The 26429-nt window shown below is 39.8% G+C and overlaps 2 protein-coding genes and 1 long non-coding RNA gene across 3 annotated transcripts in view; 2 read left to right on the plus strand and 1 right to left on the minus strand.

The window, feature by feature from the left end:
• Positions 1-230: 230 nt before the first annotated feature.
• LOC119693534 overlaps positions 231-26429 on the minus strand; it is a 327707-nt gene continuing 301508 nt past the window's right edge. Inside the window, exons 4-10 of the mRNA XM_048623073.1 lie at positions 7283-7485; positions 6819-7009; positions 3249-3428; positions 2542-3151; positions 908-2456; positions 724-835; positions 231-437 (exon numbers count right to left, since the gene is read on the minus strand). Of these exons, the coding sequence (XP_048479030.1) occupies positions 311-437; positions 724-835; positions 908-2456; positions 2542-3151; positions 3249-3428; positions 6819-7009; positions 7283-7485 (2972 nt within the window). The 3' untranslated portion in view covers positions 231-310. The remainder of the gene's footprint in view (positions 438-723; positions 836-907; positions 2457-2541; positions 3152-3248; positions 3429-6818; positions 7010-7282; positions 7486-26429) is intronic.
• LOC105383373 (sodium channel protein Nach) lies at positions 13402-14576 on the plus strand. Its single transcript, XM_011553410.3, has one exon. It carries the CDS (start codon positions 13515-13517, stop codon positions 14544-14546), a length of 1032 nt encoding a protein of 343 aa, XP_011551712.3. The 5' UTR covers positions 13402-13514; the 3' UTR covers positions 14547-14576.
• Positions 16858-24968, plus strand: LOC125488964. Its single transcript, XR_007266629.1, has 3 exons — positions 16858-16868; positions 17070-17072; positions 24871-24968. It is a non-coding gene; the product is annotated as an uncharacterized LOC125488964 (long non-coding RNA).

Consider the following 26429-nt stretch of genomic DNA (forward strand, 5'->3'; position numbering starts at 1 on the left):
CATGACAGTTTACACTAGGTAAGAGAGCTAAGGTAGCTAAACTCACGAGCAATGAAAGAGATCCAGTGACCAAGCACCAAATTACCTTCTCCTAAACGGAAAAAAACTAGCTTAATAACGCCGTCTGCAATACTGAAGTAGGTATATTTTTAAACAGTGCATCAGAATATTACCATCTAAAAACGTAAATATTTTGTTCACATTTTAAATTAAATAAGTATTTTTAAAAATTGGGGTTGGTTGGTGGCGTCATTTAGTAAGTGGAACTTTTTCATAGCTCGTGAGTGTATACAGGGTAGCTAGAGGGTGGCTAGGGTAGGTTGGTGTAGTTGGCGAGGTCCTGTCCGTGCTTGTACATGGAGGTGAGGATGGGGTCCAGGTTGTGGTACTCCTTCCCGGACCGCGGCCGCAGCGTGCTGGTCGGCTGACGGGCCATCCTGGACACCAAAACAAAACATTAAAGCTACAAAGAATACCTTTTATTTGAATCTGGTTTAAGACGATTTGAGTAATCCATTTCAATTAGAATGAAGAAGGTTTCTTGACGCGTTTTTGTATTCGCAACCCTTTATCTCGATCTCGACTCTGAGATGGATTTACTCCCGAGAGGCCCATCCATTTTCCTCACAATCGATTTTTGAGAATCCGATTTTTCTTGCAGCGAGCTTACAATTGAGTTGCGGAAGAAACCATTAGTCATGTGAATTGTGTGTCCGGACTCACCGCATATTCATGGGCGTGTCGGATGATGAATGCGACGACGACATCGACAGCGTCTCGATGTAGTCCGACATGTCCGACGTGCCGCTCGACGTGCTGTGCGTGTCCACCACTCCTGCAATACATACAACATTAATGCCCATCAACTTGATCTAAGAATAAAACAATAATAAGGTCAAATACGAACCTTTTATCTGCTTCGGTGGCAGCACCGGAACTTCAGCTTCGGCCGACGATGACTTTGCAGAAATACTGCTTCTATGTATTTGCATTGATAAGTCCCGTAACGGATCTGATGACTTTGACTTCCTCGGCAAGGAAGAATGCAAACAGCCGGACAGGTGACCCCTCATCTTCCTGTGCATCATGTAGTGTTGCCGCGAGTGGCCCGACGTCATCGGCGTCTCGTAGTCCGCAAACTCTGGGACTCCGTGCTTCATTGAACAACTTGACACTCCTGAGTCATTGGAACTTGACGAGTCTCTGTTTCCACCGGATTTGCAAGGGACACTTGATGATCTTTTGATTTCTGCGCTGTCTATGAGCTTGTTTCTTAGATGTGGTATTTCTTTAGATGAATCTGTTTCTGAAGTTTTAGCATCAGATCCAGAAGATTTGCAACATTCATGATTGCAGTGACCGTCGTCTTGACATGGGGAAGATGATATTCTGGTGTCGATAGCCATATTCCTCAAAGTTTCAAGAGATGAAGATGTTGCATGGCTTCCAATGCTGCTATCAAACTCTTTGAGGTCTTCTAATAGTCGCGCAGAGTCAACAGAACTGGATCTTTTCTGCAAAGCATCTCTCAAATTGCTCATTGTTGAGTTTGCTCCAAATGTGGCAGCTTTGATAGCGCTTCCGTTCAGTACAGGATTACTTACTGATTTTTCTATTTCTATATTTTGCACTTTATGCATTGGATTTCTAAGACTCTGGGACCAATTCGGATTCGGAGACATAGGGGTGTAACCGGGGTTTGGTGCAATAGTTTGGCATTTCTGGGCCATTTCAGCAGGAGGTTCCATAAGTAAATACTCATCACTTTTATTTTTCTTTGCAGGTAAATCCTCCTTTTTACCAACACAGTGTACACACGTTGTACAAGTCTTCTTCTTGGGTTGACTCGTAGTGACTTTACTAGAGTTGACACTCAAAGCATCTAGTTCAGTTTGAGTGACTCCAGCTTTCTTCAGAAGATCTTTCGCATTTTCATAATATTCCAACGACATTGCGAATTCCAAATTTTCGTAGTTAGCGTAAGGCCCTTCAAACTCTTTAGGTGCAGCAGGTTCAACGTTTTCATAATTCATAAACGCTGTATCATCTGGAGCTATACTGAGTATTGTATCCTTCTCAGAAACCGTACCACTTTGTCTGTTCGTTTTTCTCGTTACATCAACGGTAGCATACAACGCGCTTTGATCTGATTCCTGTCTCGCATGTATTTCTGCAGTGACTTTGTTATGATCACCTTCATCACTCCTTTTACAGTATGGAAGACTTATCAAATTATTTGCCCAGTTTGTGACCTTTTGACATGGACATTCGACTGGTTGTAAACTTTCATCACACTCTACTATCACTGGCTTCTTGGAGCCAAATTTAAGGATACATCCACAGTTTTTCTTTAGCACTAAAGATCCTGGCTTCGATGCTTTTGTAACTCGGAACAAATCGTCCGCTAAAGATTGTTTTAATCTCTTTGGTGTGTCATAATATTCTGCATTATCAATCTGAAACAAAAAAATAATATTAGATTGTTAAAGGCTAGAGACAGTAAATTATTATACCTACATGCATTAAAGATTAACTACTTACTTCTGTGTGAGTTGTTTTGGGTACATCATAATTTTCATAGGGTCCAACTTTAGGATTGTTTATAACAGTTGTATTTTCATTCATTGCGCAGGAGCAGGCCTGGGCCGGCAATGGCGCTGGAGGCTTCTTTTGTTCTAAATGGTTAGGTTTTGGCGGCCTGTGAGGAGGTCTATCTTTACAACTACATGAGGACTCTAGATTTTTGCGGATAGCTCGCGGTGTCAGATATTCTGTATCGTTGGAACTGTTTTCAGAACTGCATGGTTCAGGTCCGGCCTCCATCGTCCAAGCTGGTTTGAAATTAGTTTCAGGGTCGAGAGCCACAGTCGAAGAGCGGGAAATAGCGCCTAGTTTGGTCAAGCAGTTGGTACATCTCTCTAACGTGACATGGTCTGCCCCGCTCCATGGTGGCTTGGCTCCGATTTCGGCGCAATCGTGTCTGTAATCGCTCTCATCGAATCCTCGCCTTTCATCCGACGGCCAGTAGGGCGAGTTTCCTCCGCAATCCTCTCCGAAGAAATTTTCTTCATAGAGCCCGGTCGAGTCAGGGAGAGATTGCTCGAAGGTGTTGAAGTCCGAGAGCCGAGTGTCAGGTCGGTTGTTGTTTCCTCTTTCTGTACCTATGACACAATAATTGTACGTTAGAAAATTCATTTGTATGTTTGTATAGGATCAGATACCATTCTTGAGCAAAGAGTAATCGTAACTTACCGTTGCTTTTCCTGGAAGTCCCCGATCGCGGCACACAGAGGTCCCCGCGCGCGGCCTGGTCGAAGGCGTCGGAGATGTCCCGCGCCTGGTCCGTGAGCAGCACGTGCAGCCCCTCGCCGCGCCCGCAGTGCGAGCCGCCCTCGAAGCAGAACCGGCCGTCCACCACGCCGTAGCGTCTGCGGAGGTAGATAGTTACGTCCATACGTTAAATCTTGTTGAGGGTTGTGACTCTTTTTGTCTAGATACAAGCATACGTTGCCTGGCTGGAGGCTTTATTTTAAGGGATTAAAGTTGCCAAAGCTAATTTTATTTTCATCTCTGTTGTAAGTCAGACAATTACCGCAAAACTGGAAATAGTCATTCCAAAGTATCACCAAACCGCCTGCCAATAGTTGGACGAAACCGCAACGGGCCACTAAACTAAAACAAAAGATTGAACTCGGCCCAAGATTTTTCATTTAACCGAAAAACTTACGAGCGTGACCATAAAAATGCACTTAAATATTTTATTTCTCGTTAATAAATATCTCGTTTCGGTGCCGGAGCCAAACTCCTGTCGCCATTCGGAGTTTACCAGCCGTGGCAGTGCCGACGAGCCCATGATAAATACGAGATCGCATTAGCGTATTCGGGGCATCTCTCTTAGTCGATACTCGAGAGAACAGTGCGTTATCTTAAAAATAATATAAAACATTGAAATTATTAATACAATACCTCCTTTGCAAGAATGCCTAACTACCTATGTCCCATCACAGTACGCCACAGTTTCTACAAAATGCTTTTCCAAAGACTTGTTGTCAAAAGTGCAGCTTTTTATTTTTAAAAATTAATCCTAACTATTTAAATATCTATTATATAATATAAATATTATAAATGCGAAAGTAACTGTGTATTTCTGTCTGTCTGTCTGTTACTCTTTCACGCCAAAACTACTGAACGGATTTGAATGAAATTTGGTATACATATGGTCTAGACCCTGAGAAAGAACAAAGGCTACTTTTTATCCCGGAATTCCCACGGGAAAACTTTTTAAGGCGAAGCGAAGCTCGCGGGAACAGCTAGTTTAATATAAGCATTAGGTATGATTTAGTATTGTAAAATGTAAGCTAAAAGTTTCAAGTTAATAAGTTTAATCCTAATCCTAATCCTAACTAATATTATAAATGTGAAAGTAACTGTGTCTTTCTGTCTGTCTGTCTGTCTGTCTGTCTGTCTGTCTGTCTGTCTGTTACTCTTTCACGCCAAAACTACTGAACGGATTTGAATGAAATTTGGTATACATATGGTCTAGACCCTGAGAAAGAACATAGGCTACTTTTTATCCCGGAATTCCCACGGGAAAACTTTTTAAGGCGAAGCGAAGCTCGCGGGAACAGCTAGTTTAATAATAATTAAGATTATAGGAAATGCAGTCATAATATTATGTTAAGCGTCAGTCGTCTCCGTGTGACGTATTACAAATTTCTTCCCCTACAAAGTTCTATGGCATGTCGGTACTGTCCAAGTAGTGCCTAGTAGTTGGCAGCGCGGCCGGGCGGCGGCGGCGGGGAGGCGGAAGCAAGCGGCCATTAGCCCGCGCGGCGGCGACGGCCGAGTACCTACTAGGGATGTTGTATCTTGTAGTGATTTGCTTGCGACCTCTGCTTCTTTCTTAAAACGGCACTGACATCTTAGATGCAATATGTCATTTGTTCAATGTATCAATTCTGCCAGTCATGAAAGCCGACTCGACGCCGCCACCTCGACCCTAGCAGTGGGCGAAGTACCTAAGGTTATAAGGTACCTAGCACAGTTCATACGTCACTCGGGCAGGCTCCTCTCGTGCACCCAATATAAATTCAAATCTTATTGCATCTAACTGTAATCATAATTTAGTTTCTTTGGCTCACTCTTCTTGTCTAGATTTAATATCTCGGCTTCTAACTTTCAATTTGAAATTCATCGAGTAACTTTACTGCTATTGTGAAGGAAGTAAGTCATTTCCGTATGTTGCGTCTGGACATAAAACGGCGGGGGGTTGGGGTGGAAATGTGCATAGTTTTATTGCATTTTGCATGAATTATTATCTGTTTTGCCTCGACTACGTCACAGTGAGTCATGGATATTTTGAATATCACCCAAAAATTTACGCAGCGTAGATATACGTATATCTTAATCCAAATGTATGTCGGCCGAAAATAATTGGGTGACTGAGTAATTTATGTATTAGGTTGAAGTAATATACTTTTTTTATTATAAAGAAGAACTGATTATTCAAACATACTTGATTGCGGTGAGAATTGCCACTCTTACCTGGTTCATAAGGATCTAGTCTCTATTAGCCTGTTCACATAAAAAACCTCCGACAACCTATTGACATTTCGTAGTAAAAGGTTGCAATGATCCTCTCTTTTATTCCCCCAATCTACCTTTACGACGTTTTTCAAACAAGCTTTCGAGATGAACTCCGCCGAACGCAAATTTTTATAGCCAAGTAAACTCTGTATTTGGCAGCGGTCGTGAAATAAAAGAAATACCTCATTTCGCTTTTATTTCGACGTTTTCTGACGACGCCGTCGTCAATATTGTATAATGTGATTTGGATATTACGTTATTGTGATCGCTCAAAATTTGCCTTTCTTTGTGATAAAAATGTGAAACAAGTTAATGCCATTTTCGTATACCTACCAACAGAGTTAAAAGCTTGATCTAGTTCTTATATGAATAATAATAAAATTATTTACTTATGTCGGTTTATCTACTAATCTACGTTGTCTGTCGGTTTATCCATTAATCTGCGTTAGCTCTATCTCTATCTGCGTTAATCTGTATGACAGAACCGAAAAGCAGGATTCAGCCGTAAGCAAATCTCATCCACAATAAAACAAACTGCGAACATTAAACTGCGTCCGCCGAGCCGCCGCCGCCGTTGTCATTAAATGCAGTTTCACTGTCGCACAATTATAAAATTTACTGCTAATTCCCGGAGCTCGCTCCTCACGCGCGCTCTTAATTCCACGAATTTGAACATTTCCACAATTTTCTGTTCCCACTTTATAATAAAACAGTTGAATGCAGTTATACAGACAGAAATAGTTTGTGTTTCGGGAACTGTAGGTACTTTAAGTAATTCTGGGCGAAGCAGCGCAGTTCGTTCGCAGTAATATTTCTAAAGACGCCGAAATATGCTCGCGCTTCGCTGCGCAGATTTTGCTTGCATTTGCTTGATTGCATGGTGCAGGCGACCGAGATATTTCTAGAAATATTTTCCTGACACACATTACCTATGTACTTGAATTGAAAAGGCAGGAATCAAATAAATACGAACTGAACATACATAATATACAATTATACATATTAAATTATACGAATAATACCTATTTTAAAGGTGCCATTCCGTGCATCTCATCTTGCGAGTCTTGCGACTGCAACATGCGGCCGACACGCTACCGCAACGGATGTGTGGTGCCGTCGCGATATATCGACATCAGCCGTCGGTTGTGCACGCTACCGTCGTCGTGCACTGACACACACGGAATAGAACTATTAAAAGTGCAGTAGGTACACTAGGTACATAGGTTCCTCACCTCAAGTGCGCGAGCTCCCACAAGCCAAGCAGCCGCGGCGGCACCCCGGCGGTGAGCGCCACGCGGCGGCCCGCCACGTGCAGCCGCGCCGGCCCCGGGGGCAGCCGCCCCGCGCCCCCCGCGCCCCCGGCCCCCGCCCCCACCAGCACCAGGAACTGCCGTGAGCCGCCCAGCTGCGCGCCCAGCTTCACCTGCGGTGGTAGACGGATGGTGTAGTGGTTAGTGACCCTGACTGCTATGCCCTTCGGGGTTCGATTCCCGGCTGGGGCAGATATTTGTTTAAAAGACAGATATTTGTACTCGGGTCTTGGGTGTTGATATTTATATTTAATATGTATCTATCTATGTATTTGTGTAAATTTACATCAGCTGTTCGATATCCATATTACAGGCTCCGCTTACTTTGGGGTCGGACGGCCGTGTGTGAGATGTCCCCACATGTTATACATATATTACTATATTACCTGCCACGCAATCAGGCGCTCGCGCGTCTCGAAGGCGAGCACCACGGCCACGTCCTGGCAGACCACGGCCATCGTGTGCGACTCCTTGTCCAGCGTGAAGCCCGACTCGAAGCCGAGGAAGTGTTGGAGCGAGAGGGAAGCCTTTGTTTGTCCCTTCTTGTAGCGGTCTTTGGCGTCGCGGTACAGTTGCAGGTGGAGGCAGTCTGGAACAAACAGAAACATGCTTTAAATGATCATGTTAAACCAATTTTCTTTAATAAAGAAATGCGCCATTATCGTTACAATAAGATAAAGTTACCGGTGAAAGGTTACAATTTGTGTTATACCCTGCTCAGACACAATTAGGCTAATAGCGGGCCCTCAGACAGACCCAGGGAACGTTACAAAACGTTTTTGTCCGCAGTAATTGCGATGCATTACAACAATGCGGGCGACAGTCAAAGGAACTAACAAGCGCCTCCTCAAACGCGACCGTTGCATTCATTACTCGACATTTAAGTTCAAACGACTATAATTAAAGAGCGGCGTGAATGGAAGATAAATTAGCGATGCCAAGACTGCGCCGGTGAGGAGAGACAGCAATGGAAAGTGTGCAGCGATTACTTCCGTTTCATTCGACGACTGATTAACGGTTCACCGACATTTTTCATTTTCATCCTTACTCTTGGAGGGCAGTCGATTGCAGTTTCTTGTTGGATGAATTGCAACTTTGAAATCAATGGAAGAGAATATTAATAGAATATTGGGTTTTATTTTAAACTGTACCCTGATTGTAACTTGTCATGAAAATGGGGAGAATTTAAGATAAAAAAATACACTTTAAATTTAAGAAGTAAGTAAGTATGGTGCACCATAAGGCCATAATTCACTGATTTGCTACGCTTCTATGCATAAGTCAAGGGTAGAATTAGGGTTGATTCTTGAAACACAATTTAAATTCGATATTGAAAAAATCCTGTGATTTGTTCTGTGTCGACATTGCGCGCACGTGCATACAAATACATCGAACTGGAATTCTTTATTTTGCATATCGAATCGAAAAACGACTTCAATCTAAACCCTGAACTAGACAACAAAAACTGATCCACAGTTAAATCAATTTGTTTTCCTCACTCCTATCTGCTGTGCTCAGTTTGTAATTAGTTTGTGACCACAAAAAGACAAAGACGAACTTTAAACACAACCCAAAAATCCTTTCAGTCGAACACAAACAGAACCGAGGCGACGCTCCTTTGAGCAACCGGACTTGACTCCGGTCCTGTGTCACCCCCGCACCCCGCACCCCGCACCACGCGCCGCCGCGACCGGAATACAAAGCTCCAAATACATCGCTGCTGATGCGGACTTTAACTCCCGACCCCGGAATGTTAATGACTCAATGGACCGCCAACTCGCGCAAAGACTCGCCCGTCGAGTGGCCCGATGAAATTTGTCAGTTTTGTCGCTCGCAGCTAATGTATTCAGAAAGTTACTCAAAGCCGGCGCAGTCTCTGAGGAAAAACGGCTTGTACGTAAATGGAAACAAGTTTAGGAATTGCCAATGGATTATTCCGTGTTGAAGGAGTTTGGTTATTAATTTATTTTGTGAATAAGTAATGCGCTCGACTAGGCCCCTCTATTTCGGGTGGAATATTTCGGAGGTTTAATTATAAAATTTGCGGTAATTATGTTTCAGGTTCGAGTTCGATCAAACAGCAATGCGCTAAAGCGATTAATCATGGAGACGCATGGAAATTTATTTATTGAATTGGTGCGATTTAGCGAATCAGTGCTCATAAATTTAAATTTCAAAACCAATTGACATGTCCGGCACCAGTCTGACACCGACCCCGGATATACAGGGTGATCCTGTAGATACATACATAAATATTACATAACTACGTTAAACTTACGTCAACGTAAACTTCATACGTTGTTCTAATTAAGTGAAATAGTTGAACATGAATAAACCCAGTCCGTGTTCCAGCAGCAATCATATTAAAATCACTTAACTAGGTGAGTGGGTCGCGCCGAGTGGCCGGAGCCGGGGGCTACTCTTGAGGAAATACCTAGTTTCAGAGAGCTGCCATATAATCAGAATGTTTAAGGCACCGAGATACGATCGTAGTAAGCAGCTTTATTAACATGAAACTTCGTAATTCGTCAAGCAAGAGTAGTGAACTAGTGACCCTGCAGGGCCTGTCCAGTTAACGAAAAACAAAGTTTCAGGGTGCCAGTGCATTAACCACGACGCTTTAAACATACCGATTGCAAGGCAGGTCTCACAATCTTCGTATTTCCTCAAGCTGGAGTAGGCCCCCTGGTCCCGGCGGCGGCGGCGGCGGCGGGAGTGAGAGCTGAATGTCGTCCGCGTAATGGACGAGTCTTTCAGAAACTGCATTCAATGCTGTTAGGTGTACATAATTCATGTTTTTCTGGGTTTATTAAGACTTAAGAGTGTATTCCTAACTCAGTAGGTAGACTTGTAGAGGTAAGCAGTTTAAAGTTTTCAGATACTTACCAATTAACTTAAACATGATTTTCGCAGTTACAGACATTATAGTCAGTGGGTAGGCGATATATTTGTTGCAAATAATTTTAAAAGTGTTCATATACGGTTCGGACGCGAAGAAGGGTTCCTAAATAAAAGGTAATTAAACAAGTAATCCAGATATCGTTGGCATATATTACATTATTATTGTATTTGGGACCGTACCATTAAAAATAAGTAGGTACCTTCTTACATACTTAATATGTTTTCTGCTAGCAAACATAACTTTGATTTAAAAGTATTTTTATGAAAATAAATGCGATTGACATTCTAGAGTTCTCTAATGGGACAGACATTTAGACAGTATGGTTGTACATACACAGTGAGGTTCAGCATCGTGCCATAAGATGACCCTGCGGGAGGTCAAATATCGACCCGAGAGGGCGACTAATTATCGACTTCTGTGTCGATTGTCACCATTTTGTCACGCTCTAATTAGAGGCCACGTCACCAGCACCTGAATCCCTTTGTTGGAAAAAGAAAATGAGAAAACAAGATTACGTTGCTATTGTGTCTAGTATTTTTTGTAGCTACGTAGGCTACATCTTTTGTATTGTAACATTAACACGAATTCTAACTTACCTTCTTATTAATAATGGTAGGTACTTCAGGGGTTTCGTTCAGTAATTGCATTGCAATTTTATACTTACTTACAAAATATTGTCATTTAAATTCATTTCAAATATATACCTAAGTATATGTTTATTTTTTTACAGATATCTGAAATTCAGACCATAGAAGCAGTGCAGAGGTACACATATCAACGAGGCTCAGGTAAATTTTCAATTTACATAAAGTAGCAACTGTGGACCTAGCGCCAAATTGAATGTTAAAGAAACCTCTCTGAAATCGCCGTGTATTTAGCAATAAGTTGTCGGGAATAGCGTACTGTTTACATAAACTGTACGTACGTTAACCGGTATAGCGTAAACTTTAAAGAAAATGCGAAAAACTTGTGTTGTGATTTCTGAATGCTAAAACCATTTGGTTATAAATATTATAAATATAAATACATCTAAAGGCTATAATAAGATGTTATGATAAACCTAATAAACTTTGTATGTTACATGTAGGTACCGTTTTGTATATCTTTGAAAAAAATACAAAAGTCACGATGAAAAGCGACAGTTACCCTCGCTCGGCTCGTAAACCACATACATGGAACGGCTTTCACGGTATTTTTGGCGACGTCGGTAAATCTACCGCACACGATGACAACCACGTCTTTACAGCTGCCTCGAGACGTCGTGGATCATTTATACCACCATTACTCGACTGCAGCTCGATACAAGAGTGGAGGCGCCACTGTCTATAAAACTCTTGTCTAAAGAGACCTTTGGGCTTGATATTATTAACTCGAAATTCTTAGGGAGTAATGATTAATTCTAAGCTACTACTGGTGATCAAAATTCAATTATTACTTAATGTTTTTAACTATGGTTCTTGTATTTACTTGTATTCATATTTCAGTAAAAAAATTGGCTAAAAGCTTCAGTATTTCTAAGGTTTTCGGTAAAAGACTTTTTTGAATATTCTTTATTTTCGAGCTGTAACTTCACTGTTGACTTTTTTCTTCACTTCAGCTACATAAATACAGGTGAAATACATTAAATGGTTACACATATCGCTCGTACGACGTTAATCTCTATTCCGCAATGATTTGCGTTTTCTCCCCTTTCTTACTTTATTAAGAGTTATCGTTTCTTTTATGTCTATTTTATGTGCTCCGATCTCAAATTTTATTTTTTAACCAAATTGTATTGAACTAAAGTCCATTTATCAGGCTATCTTATCATATTCTATAACATACAATCATATTTACTTGGCACACTTATATCTTATAAGTATAACATGCATTACAGAATTAAATAAGTCAATAGTATCGATCTATCCCTGTTTAAAATACGTAAGAAAGAAGTAGGTACTCTTACGTATTTTACATAAAATTACATTGACGTGAAAACGTAGTAAAACCTGCACCTGTTCATCACACCAATAGAGACCGCAGTAGAGTGAATATTGACAGAAGGCCACAACATAGTCGTCATTAGCAGCCGCTGCAGCCCTGCACACACAGCCGCCGCCGCCGCTGCACACACGCCGCGTCGAGCGCTCGCTCGAGCGCCCTCATCGGTCGAGCACAAATAAACTCATACTGGCCGCAGCGCTAAATCGCGTCAACAAACAAATAAAACATTGCGATGGTGCGTTATTGCTAATTCCATGGTTAGTTTAAAGTGTTAAACAGTCAACGAATAATATTTAAGTATAAAATTATTTCATTTAGGACGATATAGATCGCATCCGGAGGTGTGCTTTGGGAGAGGCCTACGTACAGCAGTGGACTGGTATATAGGCTGATGATGAGGACGATATTGGAAAATTTCCAATCCAGTTACACAAAATATACGCATTCGATTTCTTAGACGGTGACACTAACAGACGCACAAATATACTGAATCTTTCATAGCCGCCCAACGGCCGGTCCTCTATTTCGTCTATGTTTTTACAGCCATACGAAAATCATTTAGGCAATCCGAAATCTAGACCAATTTATGCGAATTAGTAATTATCTATTTGCCCTTTTCACGTTGTTTGTAATCCAAATGAACAAACGCTTTATTTGTATCACAACCACACACACACACAATCACACACATACACAGACACATCCACAATGAAGCAGGTTATTGCAGAGCGATTCAATTACTTGTACAAACTCATCATAACATGATGTCGTATTGACTCGTTTTAACTAATTCTGAGCAAATATTAGGTTTGATTCAATTAAAAGTTCACAAAACAATGTTAATAGTTAAGATAGGTTTTAATAAATAAAATAAAAATCTGCCAATTACTTTTGAATGGGTGCTATATAAAAAAAAACATTAATCAAATTATAGTTTGTTAAAACTTATCATATATAGGCACATTGACTTTGACCGTGACAGTTTTATAAAAGCTGTAATTACCGTACTTCAGCGAGCTTCTAAAATATTTATCAAGGATTTTCAAATAAATATTTTTCAGTCATGCAAAGGTCAAATTGAAAAAGAACAAATCAAAATTCTATTTACCGTTCAACTGCTAACAAGGGCAGTAATTGACACAATCGTATTTAAACTTGTCATGGAAATGCCGGAATTCAAGAGTCCGTGGTGGCGTGAGTACCAGCGCCGCATGTACAGGCACCGGGAGCGGCTCAGCAACGAACAGATCTTCCGCAAGTCTTTGAAGGAGAACTCTAAAGAATACTTCAGGAACTGCACTCTCGCTGGCATGAACCACTTCACGGGACACGGAGTGAGCCTCCTGGAGCGCGCCTTCTGGGCCGTCATGTTAGGCTTGGTTATCGGGATGTTATTCTACTGCCTCGCCTACATCTGGGGCAACCTCAGCCAGCCGCTCATCGTCACCATGGAGTCCAGTACCTACGACATCGGCAACATCGACTTCCCCGCCGTGGCCATCTGCAACATCAACCGTGTGAGCCGCCGCGCCATCGACCACATCGCCGCCACCGCCTTCGACGATGTCAAGTACGGCTTCGACGACGACAAGTTCAACATCTCCTACTTCAAGTGGCTTGTCGGACAGACCGGCAGGCTAATCAACTTTGAGTACAGCGAGAGTTTCGATAAAAATATATCGTCTTTGGACAAACTCAACGGTAACTTTGATCCAAGGAACTTGATACAGATAATGGAGACAGTTTCGCCGAATTGTTCGGAGATGCTACTGCGGTGTACGTGGGCGGGGCGCGTGACGCCGTGCGAGCGGCTGTTCGCGGTGCGGCGCACGGTGCGCGGCCACTGCTGCGCCTTCAACTACATCCTCAACTACGACGGCGCCAAGAGCACTATCGCCAGGTCGAAACGACAAACTGTTCGTGGGCCCCGCAACGGCTTGAATGTCCTTATGGATCCCTTGAAGGACGATTACCAATTTCCTTTACACCCTATGGTTGGATTTGAGGTTTTCCTCTTCGATCCAACTCATTTCGCAGACCTCAACGGCGGAAGAGTTGTACACCGCTTCATAGACATCAACGCCGGCAAGCTAATGCAGCTGCAGTCGCGGAAGCAGCTCGCCACCGACGAAGTGAGGAAGTATTCCCTCGAAACGCGGAAGTGTCTGTTCCACGACGACTACTACAGCGTGTACCGCGGCATGTACTCCATGAGCGCGTGCATCATCCGCTGCCGCATCAAGACGGTGCTGTCACTCTGCAAGTGTGTGCCGTACTTCCTGCCAACCAGGGACCACGAGCCGGTCTGCTCGCTGGACAACCTGCGCTGCTTGAACAAGTACCGGGAGAAGTTCATGTTCCTGTTCCCGGTGAGCGCGGAGTCGGAGGCGGGGCTGGAGCAGGACATGCACGACTCCATGTTCTGCCCGGAGTGCGCGGCGGACTGCGAGCACACGCAGCACTCGTCCCAGGCTAGCACGCTCGAGCTCACCTCCACCCGCTGGCCCGGGAAGCACCACCTGGGGCCGTTCTTCAACGACGTCAACTTCACGGGTCTGTGCTTCATGAGCGTGTTTCAGCCCACGCAGGACGGCGTGCTGGACCGCCTGGATGTGGTCTACTACTGGTTCGAGCTGCTCAGCAACGTCGGCGGCTTCGGAGGGGTTTTGTTGGGGTTCTCCATGATTACCATCGTCGAGATTGTTTATTTCACGTGTATTCGTTTTGTCATCATTATGCGCTCTAATTATATCGCTTATCACTGAGAGATATATCTTTGGCGCTGCACACATAATTTGAATCCTAATCCTAATCCTAATCCTAACTAATATAACTGTGTCTGTCTGTCTGTCTGTCTGTCTGTCTGTCTGTTACTCTTTCACGCCAAAACTACTGAACGGATTTAAATGAAATTTGGTATACATATGGTCTAGACCCTGGGAAAGAACATAGGCTACTTTTTATTCCGGAATTCCCACGGGAAAACTTTTTAAGGCGAAGCGAAGCGCACGGGAACAGCTAGTTATAAATAAATGTACCTACGTTCCATATTGTAGTGGTAATTTTTGAGACATCATTCAAACTATAGCTATGTTTACTCCTACAAAAAACATCAGGAAGCAACATAAAACTATATACAAACACAATATCGAAATCAGAACGAGTATCATTTGTCAACAGCAACAAAACAGCGACACAGCCAATAACATAAAGCTTACGACGCGGGAATGTGTAAATAACAGCGCACAAGACGGATGAGGCATCGCACTCTGGTCCCGCGCGAGCGACTCCGGGGACACCCTCACTTTGCGACTATAATGCAACGTAGCGCTGCCAAGCTATTAACACATACAAAGCCATAAGACTAGGCTGAAGCATCCTAGATTGAGGAGTTGGTAATCGTGATGTGGGAGTGGGGGCCCTGGCCGCGAGCCAACTGCCGATCGATGAGGCTCAGCGACTACAGACGGGAAGTGGGTAGTGATGTGCGACAGTAAGTGCGTTAGTTATCGATAGTCTATGTTTTAGTTATTTGTTTCATGTTGTCATTAAGAGTCTGAAAGTAAACCAAGTTAATCGATGTTTATTGGTATTATTCATACCTATTATTTTGTTAATAAGGTTACATGTAGCTACTACTAATAAAAATTATAATTATTTAAATTGTGCTGTACTACCCGTTAATAATAATTAAATAAAAAAACATAATTTATAGATGAGCAACTACAACTATTTGTCAAAATATTTATATATTTAAACACTTACCGATATAAGTATAGGAGCAACACTACTAACACTACACTAATGCTTGTGTGAAGTCAAAGGGTGCAAAGCTTCATAAAATTTAACTTTTACGACCGCCTCATGTGATGGGGCGGCCATTTGCTGATAGCTTCATCGTGATTTCTTTATAATTTATTTCATCAGAATTTTATATCTTCCTGATATATTTTTTATAAAGTAAGCATCACTGATGCTAACGTTATGTGACATAAAATTTATTTCAACTGACTAATATTAGTATTTTTGTCTTAATCACTGGATGCCTATTGAGATTGTGTGAATGAACAGTAAAATACTCTGATACCTACCACATCGGAGAAAGCCAAAAGATTAGAACCTTGTTACACAGTTTGACATTTTCGGAATTCGATCGAGGACGTAATCAGTTTACGGTTATCCGTTTAAACCCATTCTGAGCGCCAACTCGACTCGACTCATTATTACCCGACCAATTCAAACGATATATCTCCTTCGCCCTTTTAGCCCGCAGGAGCGGTTCCCGAATGACTGTTTCAATTTGTCTCGTTCTATTGTTTACATAGTTGTTGTTTGTATAGTTTTATGTTTTAGTACTGCTGTACATGTTATTCTATGGTATTAGGTAGTAGCTTCATCAAGTGGACTCTTTATCGAAGTATTTTTGTATCAGTTAGATCAGTTTCTTTCACAGAGTCAGTATTATTTTATTTTAGGGTAAATATACTACGATATCTTTTATCTTACTTTACCTGACCAATCCAAGTTTTTATTTACTAGGAAAAAGATTTTACCCCATCGTTATTTACCTATCATAATTTATTCAGTCCAACCCCTGCCTCCCTATCAAAATAGCGGCAGATCAAATCTATACCGCTCCACATAATCGGATCAGTATAATGTGCCAGTAGTATTTGAATAAGATAATCGATTATTACGCTTTGGGTATTATCTTTTTATCGTTCTCTTTCTTTATGGTGAAGCAAAGGGGTCGGTATATAGTACTTTCTGGTATACTTAATCATATTATAGAATGTCGTCAACATTATATTTTTATGGCATATTAAAAGATATATATCGTTTCTAGTTATAATTAGGGTTTTTTTGTGTGTTCTAAGTACTCTTATACAAATAATAATGTATCTCTATAATAGACAATAGTAAAGTAGCAACCACATTGACGTGAGCCGTGCAAGTCGAGCGGCTAGCGGCTGTCACGAACGATTAAGCGCATCACACACAGTTCACCGCTGCTAGGGCCGGACCACTGTCGATATTCTATCGATGAATTCTAAATATTTCGTTATTAATTCATCGTATAATAATATGTCTGACTAATAAATACAGTGTTGCGGTAAAATAATAATAAATTATTAGGAGGTAGGTAGACAAATTCTATACTATCGTCAGAAAACAAACGGTTTTGAAAAAGCATAAGTACATGGGTAAGTATTCATTACATTTTCCCCTTTCCAGATACACAGAGGATCGGAATCCTAAAATAAAATCTGCATTAGCTTCAGTTACAGTAAGTAATTAAAGCAGCTTTTTATCATAAAGGTAGAGTAAATCCTTCACTTCAAATTGTAATTGATAGGACATTAACAGAATCGATCCCAATTTACATACATAATAATATACTCACGAATACTATAATTCCCGAAGCGAGTCACCCTTTCGCTGTACGTTTGCGCTCACGTAATAGGTCGCGAGCCGTATCGCCGTTTATCGATAAATACGAAGCGCGCAACATTATGTTTGTTGAGTGACGTCACGTCAGGTGCTGTCCTGTTAGCTGCGGCGTGGAAGGAATGAACACTATTGCACACGCGGATGGCATGTCATTGTGTTCACTGCTCAATAGGCCTGAACCCTGGGTTTGAATCCCACACACTGATCTGTTTTAATCACTAACTAAATTACTTAACCTAACCAACTTTAAACCCGACAGGACATCCGACACTAAAAGTAGCATAACTTTGGAACGGCTTAGCCGATTTGGATAAAATATAGCTAAGAAAAACCGGCCAAGTGCGAGTCGGGCTCGCGCACAAAGGGTTCCGTAGCAGCAAAATTACAGTTAAATCAACCTATCTCAAAAACTATAAGAGATACTTTGATCAAACCAAAAATCGTTGAAAGAGTTAATTAGCATGCATCACCTCTATTTTTTTTAGAATTTTATACCCCGTAGTTATAAAAATAGAGGGGGGGGGACATACTTTTTACGACTTTGAGAGCTGATATCTCAAAAACCGTTCACTTTAAGAAAAATGTTTTTTAGAAAACTTTATATCATTTTAAAAGACCTTTCCATTGATACCCCACACGGGTATGTACATCGAAAAAAAAAATTTCATCCCTCAGTTACATGTATGGGGGGCCCCACCCCCAATTCTTTTTTTTACTATTTAGTGTCATATTTTTGTAGCGGTTCATACAACACATATTCCCATCAAATTTCATCACTGTAGTACTTATAGTTTCCGAGTAAATCGGCTGTGACAGACGGACAGACGGACAGACGGACAGACGGACAGACGGACAGACGGACAGACGGACATGACGAAACTATAAGGGTTCCGTTTTTGCCATTTTGGCTACGGAACCCTAAAAAGGAGTAACATTTACAATGACCGAAAAAAAATCTAAAATCGGTTTGGGAGTTACACCACCACAGACAGATATGTCTGCACACACGTTAAACTTATACACCCCTCTTTTTTGGGGCTTAGGTTCGTTCAATTTTAAAAGTATATATCTTATTTTAGCAAGTCTGTTAGATTTTGATTTTGATTTCCGCCAACGTATAATTATCCTGCGAATCAACAGCCACTTCGACTTGAAATTATCGTACTAATTATGCATTCATAAGCAAAGCGTGCTCATGTGCGTGTAAATCGATTGGCGCGGCGTGTCACGTGATACGGCTGTGTTATAATCTGCTTGCAACACTGGGACAGAGGTATTAGTGGCGCCGACTCATCATAACAATGTATTGTCTCGAGACTGCTTAGTCGGTGTTTAGCTTAATTGTGTCTTCAAACACGGCATTACCAGTACTTGTTATGTAATTACCTATGTATTGTGTGTTCACGCGCTACGCACTGTCAAACATGTATTTTAGTATTGTTAAGACCGAAAAAACGGATAAGTTACAAATAAATGAAAACTTCGTCCGTTTCTCCACTTGAATTTAGTAAGTATCTATAAGTTTTGACATTCATTTAGTACTTACATGTACAGTAGAGACCCAGTATTATTTTCTAACGATTTAAAAATAAACTTTAGTTAAACTTTCGTTTTACTGTTAATTATGCATTGGGGGTGTTTTAAATAACGTGCAAGCATTTATTTCACCATAACTGAACTGTGTTCTATTTATAGTAAAAAAAAAAATTATTCATTTTCAGTCGCATAATATTGAAAGACGTAAAAATAATCAAAGTCAGTAAAAAAAACTGCAATTTGACGTAATGAAAACAACAGAAGGTGCAGAGAAATAATAAATTGACTGGGCAAATGAAAACAATAAACGAAATGAATATAAAACAAGAACACTGCCCGTAACGAAGTGAGAGCATTTTTATTTAAGAAAATTTCGCTTTGATTGCTAGAGAATTGAACACAGCTTTCATTTACGGATAAATTCAATACAATACTGGTAAAGAACTTATAGTTGGTATAAATATAATTATTGCGTCTTTGATTCAGTATTTCTAAATTGGTTTAACAATCGGCTAAGTTTCCCTATGTGGATTGCATAAAATCAGTAATTATTAAAATCAAATTGAAAATTACGCGGTGGCACTGATTACGTACATTAAATAAAACGGAGTTATTCCTACAGTATTTCCTTAAAATGATCACTTATAAATATCTGTCTGTTTCTATAATAGTGGTTTCCTAGTAATAAGTAGTTGTTAGAGACAAGGACAAGTCGGAGGTCAGTTATTAATTTTATCCCGGCGGCGGCGTAAGTTCAGTGACTCCAGTCTTTCCTTCACAGTTTCGTCGAAGTTACTGCCAGAGTTTCCACTAAAGTTTAGTTTAAAGAGGCGATGCAGTAGAGCGTAGTCTAGTCTAGGCTAGACCGGGCTAGGTCACAGGTCGCGGCTCGGGTGACTCAAAGGCCCCCCACAATGTTTGGCCGCCGGCCCCTGTAATCCGACGCCAGCTTTGACTAAGGAACCCTGATTGTTTGTACAACGGGATGGCGTGGCTGAGAGGTAACTTGCTTTATTTCGTAGAAAAAGAAAAGGTCTATCTTGAGAAAACAGTCGGTAAATTGTATTTGGTGTGCAGGTGCGGGCTTGTGATGGGAGCGGCGAGTGGATTATGTAAAAACTGTATTCTTGAATTGGAATTCGTGAAGGTATTTTTTTCTGTGATTCTGATTTGTTAAGGGTTACGATATTATAGTAAGTAAAATAAATTAATCATAATAAATTAATTCATAATGAGGACATTTTATCAAGTTTTAGCCTATCAAGTTTTTCTTCTAAAAACATGTTTAACTAGTAAGGGAGCCTCATAATTAAATAAAAAAAATCACGCTGCTAACTGGTTCAGAAGTCGCGTGAAATCCGACGGTTTAATAATTGAGGTCACGTTTGACCTGATGAAGAGGCTTTTTGAAACGTACCAAATTTTTTCCTTTCATTTTTTTGCAACTTAATTGCTTTTTCACCCTTTGGCGTTTTGATATTAATATCTACCCTTCAATATTGGAAATCTTAATTAAGTATGGTAAAATAGAATTCGTTTATTTGGAATAAATGTATTTAATTTTATGACGACGATGTTAAAAGAATCTTGGTTTCTAAAAGAAATAAAAATATGATAAGAACTGAAAAGTATTAAATAAGCATTCTGCTATTCTGTCTCTTAGTTGTAGAAACAGCTGACTGCTGGAAGCTGGAACCTTGTTCAACTACAGACAAGAACAATGGATTAACTTTGACAGTTGTCGGCGATAATTAGCGCTTTGATGCGGCGTCGTATCTGCTCTAATCTAGATTAGTATTCAACTTAGGTATCTAATAGTCTTAGTACCTACATTATTAAATACATCATAATTATTATCACGTTAGATACCTATACATGTATTACAATTCATATTGGTTTTAAGTATTTAACAATAATGAGATTGTAATAAATTTTTTTTATAATTATTATGAATAGGGTAACTAGTAAGAGGTGGTAGCTGGTATTGATATTGCAAGAAGAGTTACTCTATGTTTTAATATATTATATTAGATATCACAATTTTTTTAAGCTAACCATTTTATAAATTATAAAATGGTTAGCTTAAAAAATGTTATAAAGTAAAATTGGAATCGTATCTTGTTACACAATCATTATTACACTGTTCCGACGGACTCGACTCTCTCAAACAAAACTCGTATAAAACGTTACCTCAGATAATTTAAACAAAAATGATTAAATATTTACATATGGAGTAAAAGGTAACGTAACCCGAAAGCCCTTTCGAGAAAAATGCCGATCTAAAGGAAATGACAAAACCTCAATATTCACAGACTCACGGGAACAAGGGGATGTGGAAACGAAGGTACAATATTTTATGATGGTACAAAATTCCTCTGTAATTCTTGCAGTCCACTGGTGCCTTGGGCTTTTTCTAAGTCCTTTTTGGTTCGTAAACTAATCTTATGTATTTATTTTCTTAATTTATGGCTAAATTTTAAAGCCCAATGTAGATACGATAATGTTGATTAGTCTCGCGCAAAACTTTCGTACAGAACACTTGACTGTCACTTTTATTTATTTATTTATTTATATATAAGGTTACACCAACAGGATATCATACATAAAGGTTTTAATATTATTTTATACAAGAATTGTTAACGTACGTACCCCAATTATAGGTGAACACAACATTTTTATATTTACAACAGCTTACTTAAACTAACATGCAACTATGAGTAGATATAATAAAAACCTAAACCTAATTAACCTAAATGTAGGGCGTCCAGTACTTTATTCCTATATGAGCCGAGAGAGTTATGATAAACGTCAATATCTTTATTTTTTTCGTGAAGTCTAGCGTTTATTCTATTGTACCCCATTAACATACGGTATACAGGGGAGTTTCGGGTGGTATTTGCTTTTAGTACAGGTTCTTCACTCAAACTCAAGTGTCCGGGCTGCGCGTACGCCTCAGCAAATATCAATACGAAAGAGTAATATTTTGGCGATTAAAATCTCACAAAATATCCGGGAGTTATTACGAGGCGTATACACAGGGTGGTCGTTTGCTTAGGGTGAAGGGTCTGCGGACAAACCTCATGTCGAGGGAGGTACCGACTGCGGACTGTTCCACGTCTGTCAATATTTGAGTGCGGATTCTCTGTGCTCTTGTAACTTTTCGGATTGTTCTTGAGTTTTTAACAACATGTTCAAATTATAAGTTACAAAACAAAGATATGTACTACATATACCGCTTTAAATTCAAGAGCAATTTGTACTGCGGCTACAATTTATGGGTATATTTTGTGTTGAAACTGTATTAATATTCAACATTTCAAGGAATAAAGTCTGTCGAGTTTCGCGAATTAGCTCCAAAATTTTCAAACTCAATTACGACTAGCCAAACTAGTTTAAAATTTTAAATTCAAGTTTGTCAAAAATAAAATTACTTCATACGGTTTACGTTTTGAAACTTATGAAATAGATTCACGAAAAGGATTTAACTTAAATTAAATTAAGGTACCGAAGATAGCAATTTATGTACATATTATATTTTTTTGCAAATTTAATGATTGTGCCCTTCAAGAGTTGGTGTAATTTTATATAGAGACTTGATTTATTTACTTGATCAATTAAATCGCATGGAATATATTATGAGCTTCTCCTGTGATCGCTACCATGCTAACCCGCGTCTCGTAAAGAACCCTAGATTTCTGATCTAACGGGATGAGTAGCGTCAGCAATCGAAAAACAAAACAGCATAGTTGACTCAAATGTAAGTGGAGCAAAAATACTCCAGGGAAGTGTATACTTACACCAGCAGAGGCGCAGTTCACAATTACATTAGCGCGTCAAAGAACCCTCACTTTTTGCTTCATTTCTAATGAACGGCATAATTTATGTCCATTTGTGAGCTCGTACGTTCCCCCGCGGTGGCCCGAGTGTAAGCTGATAGGGGTTGTGATCACAATTTTATATTCAATAAGCTTACGCCAAATAAACACTTGCGAATTTTCTTGGTAATGTTTTATGTTTGAGTAGAATGTTGTTATTCGTCTTTAGGTCATAATAACAATAGTTAAACTGCTAGATTGTATCCTTGAGCACCAACAATTCTTAAGGCAATGTATCTAAGATAATATAGATTTAGACTGTAAGATAGTAAATTCTAAAATAGAGACGAAGAACCTTTTACTTGTATCCTTGGCCGCAGCGCCGCCGCCGCCGCCCTCCGACCGGGCGGGCGGGCTTTTGGACCGGGCGGGCGGCGAATTTCGTTCGGCTAACGATATTGTACAAATGAAACACCATTTCCATTCGCTCCACGCAATGAACCATTATTTAGAGAGAGGTAGATCCAACTACACTTTATATTTGTTTCAGTAGCAGTTAATTGGAATAAAAGCTTGAAATAAAACTAAAAAAGTAAGAAGGTAAGAGTGTGTTGTAGCGATTAATTGTATCAGTGCATGGAGAAGCGATGCAACCGTAATTTTGTTTTTTTATACATAGCTTATATTTTCAAAAAGCCACCACCACTTTTCGAATCAATGAAAATGACCACTGCTGAATTACATTTTTAATTTAATGTTCTTACAATTAATATAGAAACGAAAACATCCGTGGCTGCTTACCATCTTCTAGAGATAGACACTGGGTACCTTTGTATTTTTTCTTACCTAACAACGCAGCCAACACACGACAAACCTCCGAGCGCCGCCACCGTCGGTATTAAAATTGATTTCGGCGCTCGGTTATTGTGCGAATTCGCCGGTTTTTTTCACGAATCGCTCCGAAAATCTGATTTATTGCTTTAAACCATTGTTATACCGGTTTTTAATAGTAAATCGGAATGAACTATGCCCCGATACGACGATATTTTGCACGTTCAATTGATTGGAAGTGCTGTGGTAAATAAAAACGTGAAGTTAAATGTAATTTATTTCTGTAATTCGTCCATTTCATGTTCTTTGTCCGCGCCCGTGGCATGAGCAAATTGATTTAATTTCGTTTGTTCAATGAACGTACAGCTTTTATTTAACTAACATGTCGTAAAAAAGTTCAATTCAAAAACAATCCATTTGTTTGACAAGTTATCGGCTAATATGCCACGTAGCATTTGAATAGTCGCAAAACTACGTTTATAGTAACTTTTTATAATATTTTTATTATTTTTTGTTTCAGGTATATGTGACTGCCCTATACACGTTGACCCTAGATGTTATGAAGAAAAAAGTTTGTACCTATATGTATACCCACTTAAAAGTCTTCGTTCCTATAGACAGGTACAGAATTCATACCCCTAGTTGGAACATTAAAATTAGGTAAGCAAGTACGTAAGCTTCACAGTCAAAATCAACTTATCTGCAGCATTATAAAACCAACTTTTACTACCGCAATAAATAAAACTGTGAGAAAAATCTTAACGAATCAAAAATTTTAATTAACTTCGTGAATCGCGTAGCAATGAAAAAAAAAGAAAGAAATAAAGTAAAAAATATAATCGTGCAGTTGCCTTCAGCTGAGGAACGGAAGCACGCGGCTGAAACAACAGCGACTTGCACTTACAACTAGTCCTTTTAAGTTTTTTGTTTTATGCGATCGCAGCGCCACTTTGTGATTTTACGCGGCAAGTTGGAGAACTAAAAGAATTTATACTGTACATTAGAGCCGTTGACTTTGTTGCATTCCGTTCTCTCAGAGTTACCTTCGAGATTTTTACTAAATAGAAATGGGTAAATTGAGCATTCCAGTAACCGTGTAAAGTTGTGGTTCTTGTTGGATATTAAAACCACAAACCCCATATTACAAAACGCACTATAAATATAGTTCTGGGTCAGTAACATGTAAGACCACAGAATAGTACGTGTGCAGGTGACCACAGATGTCTAAACTTAAACCTAATTCTAAACACAGAACAGCTATCTTTGGACTGAATTTTAAAAGATTTATTTATTTATTTATTAAGTATGGAACACCAGCAGTTTATACAACACACATTGGTAACTTATTCATCAATACAAATTTCGTTGCGAAAACCATTTATAGGTGTACACGTCATTATAAAAGAATCATATCATAAAAACAACATAATATTAAAAGATAAAGATTACATGGTAGTATTAAGTTAACACGTTCACGGACAATTGATGGTTGGAAAATATTTTGATATGACACCTAAAAATCCCATACATTTTATCGTTCCGCCTTGAAACGTATTGCCGTATCTCACCATATTTTATTTACGAAATGTGACAGTTACGGCCATAGACGGTATCGTCTACAAGCGGTCCGCCACATCATGCATATCCAACAATGCGTATAGTGACATCTACGGCTACAGGCGGCAGCCGCCAGTTTTTTTCAAGGACCGTTTCATTTTCAAATAGGTTTGGACGTTTTTCAGATACAAAGTTCCACTTTTAGCATGCTATTTACAATAAATAAAGCTGATATAGTAAGATTAAACAAAAGGGTTCATCGACAAAAGCTAAAATTTTCTAGTTCCTCATTACAGTTATATCTTTGCTTTTCTTTGTTCCATTTAAGTAATTATAGTATTTGAATCGAATAGGTAGGTATCCTATATGCAAAACAGTATAATATTTATCGATTTATTATTAATTTACCTCGTAATTTGCCACAAAAATTACCAGACTACTACCCGTACTACACAACATTTCCGCGACGCGCGCGCCGTGACACTAAACTTCTGGAAGGTTATTTTTATTTGTAACGGTTACGGCGACAGGCGGTATGTCACTATAAAGTTCACTTATGTGTGTGCAAAAGAAACCCCGACAAGTTCTTTGTTATGACACCTAGAAACAAATGAATTAGCACAATACGACACTAAATCATGCATCTCCTGTTAAGAATACGGAAATGATACGGCTGTTGACGGTTCGTCCGTTTCAATCAATAGAAGTTGGACGGCCACAGGCGCGTAGTCATATTACAAGGATACTTAATTACGGCCCTCGACGGATTGTCCGTGAACGTGTTAATGTAAAAAGGTCCTAATTATAATTATATTTGCCAGTTTAGAAGAAACTTTAACAGTATAACGGATGGTTGGTTGGTTAAATTCTTCTACGGGCAATGTCTGATTCACATTAGGTATGTGAACGGTCTGCCGGTGATCAGTGGAGCTGAACCATGGTACTATTGCCTCTCCTGTGCATGTGTGAATAATTACTGCCAAGAAAAGAGATTTATATCCACTCCAAGCGCAAACACGTTCATATGGAGAGTATTGATTCAATACTATTGAAGAGTGACTGAAGGAACCGACAATAGTTAATCAAATACACCTTGCGAGTATGAAATTTATCATCACCACTCTGTCCTGTTTTGTGATTGTAGTCACACTAGGTAGGCACCTGTGGTGTGACTGCATACAATAAATCATTTATCTATTATATAATGCGAAGCGCGCGACCCCAAATGTAACTCTATTGGTGACTGTACAAGTGAACATTTGTAGTATACATACGTGTGGGTTGTGTTTGATGCTGACTGCTCGCTGATCGCTGTTTGCTTTGATTAACAATATAAGCCCGTTTGTCTTCACTAGTAACACGTAATAGTTTAATATTATGTATTAAATAATTTAGTTACAAATCAATATTTATTGGATACTGAAATGAATGAACGCTGCCTGCGAAGGCGTGAAAATA

This window comes from Plutella xylostella, chromosome 3 (genome assembly GCF_932276165.1).
Source record: "Plutella xylostella chromosome 3, ilPluXylo3.1, whole genome shotgun sequence".
Lineage (NCBI taxonomy): Eukaryota > Metazoa > Arthropoda > Insecta > Lepidoptera > Plutellidae > Plutella > Plutella xylostella.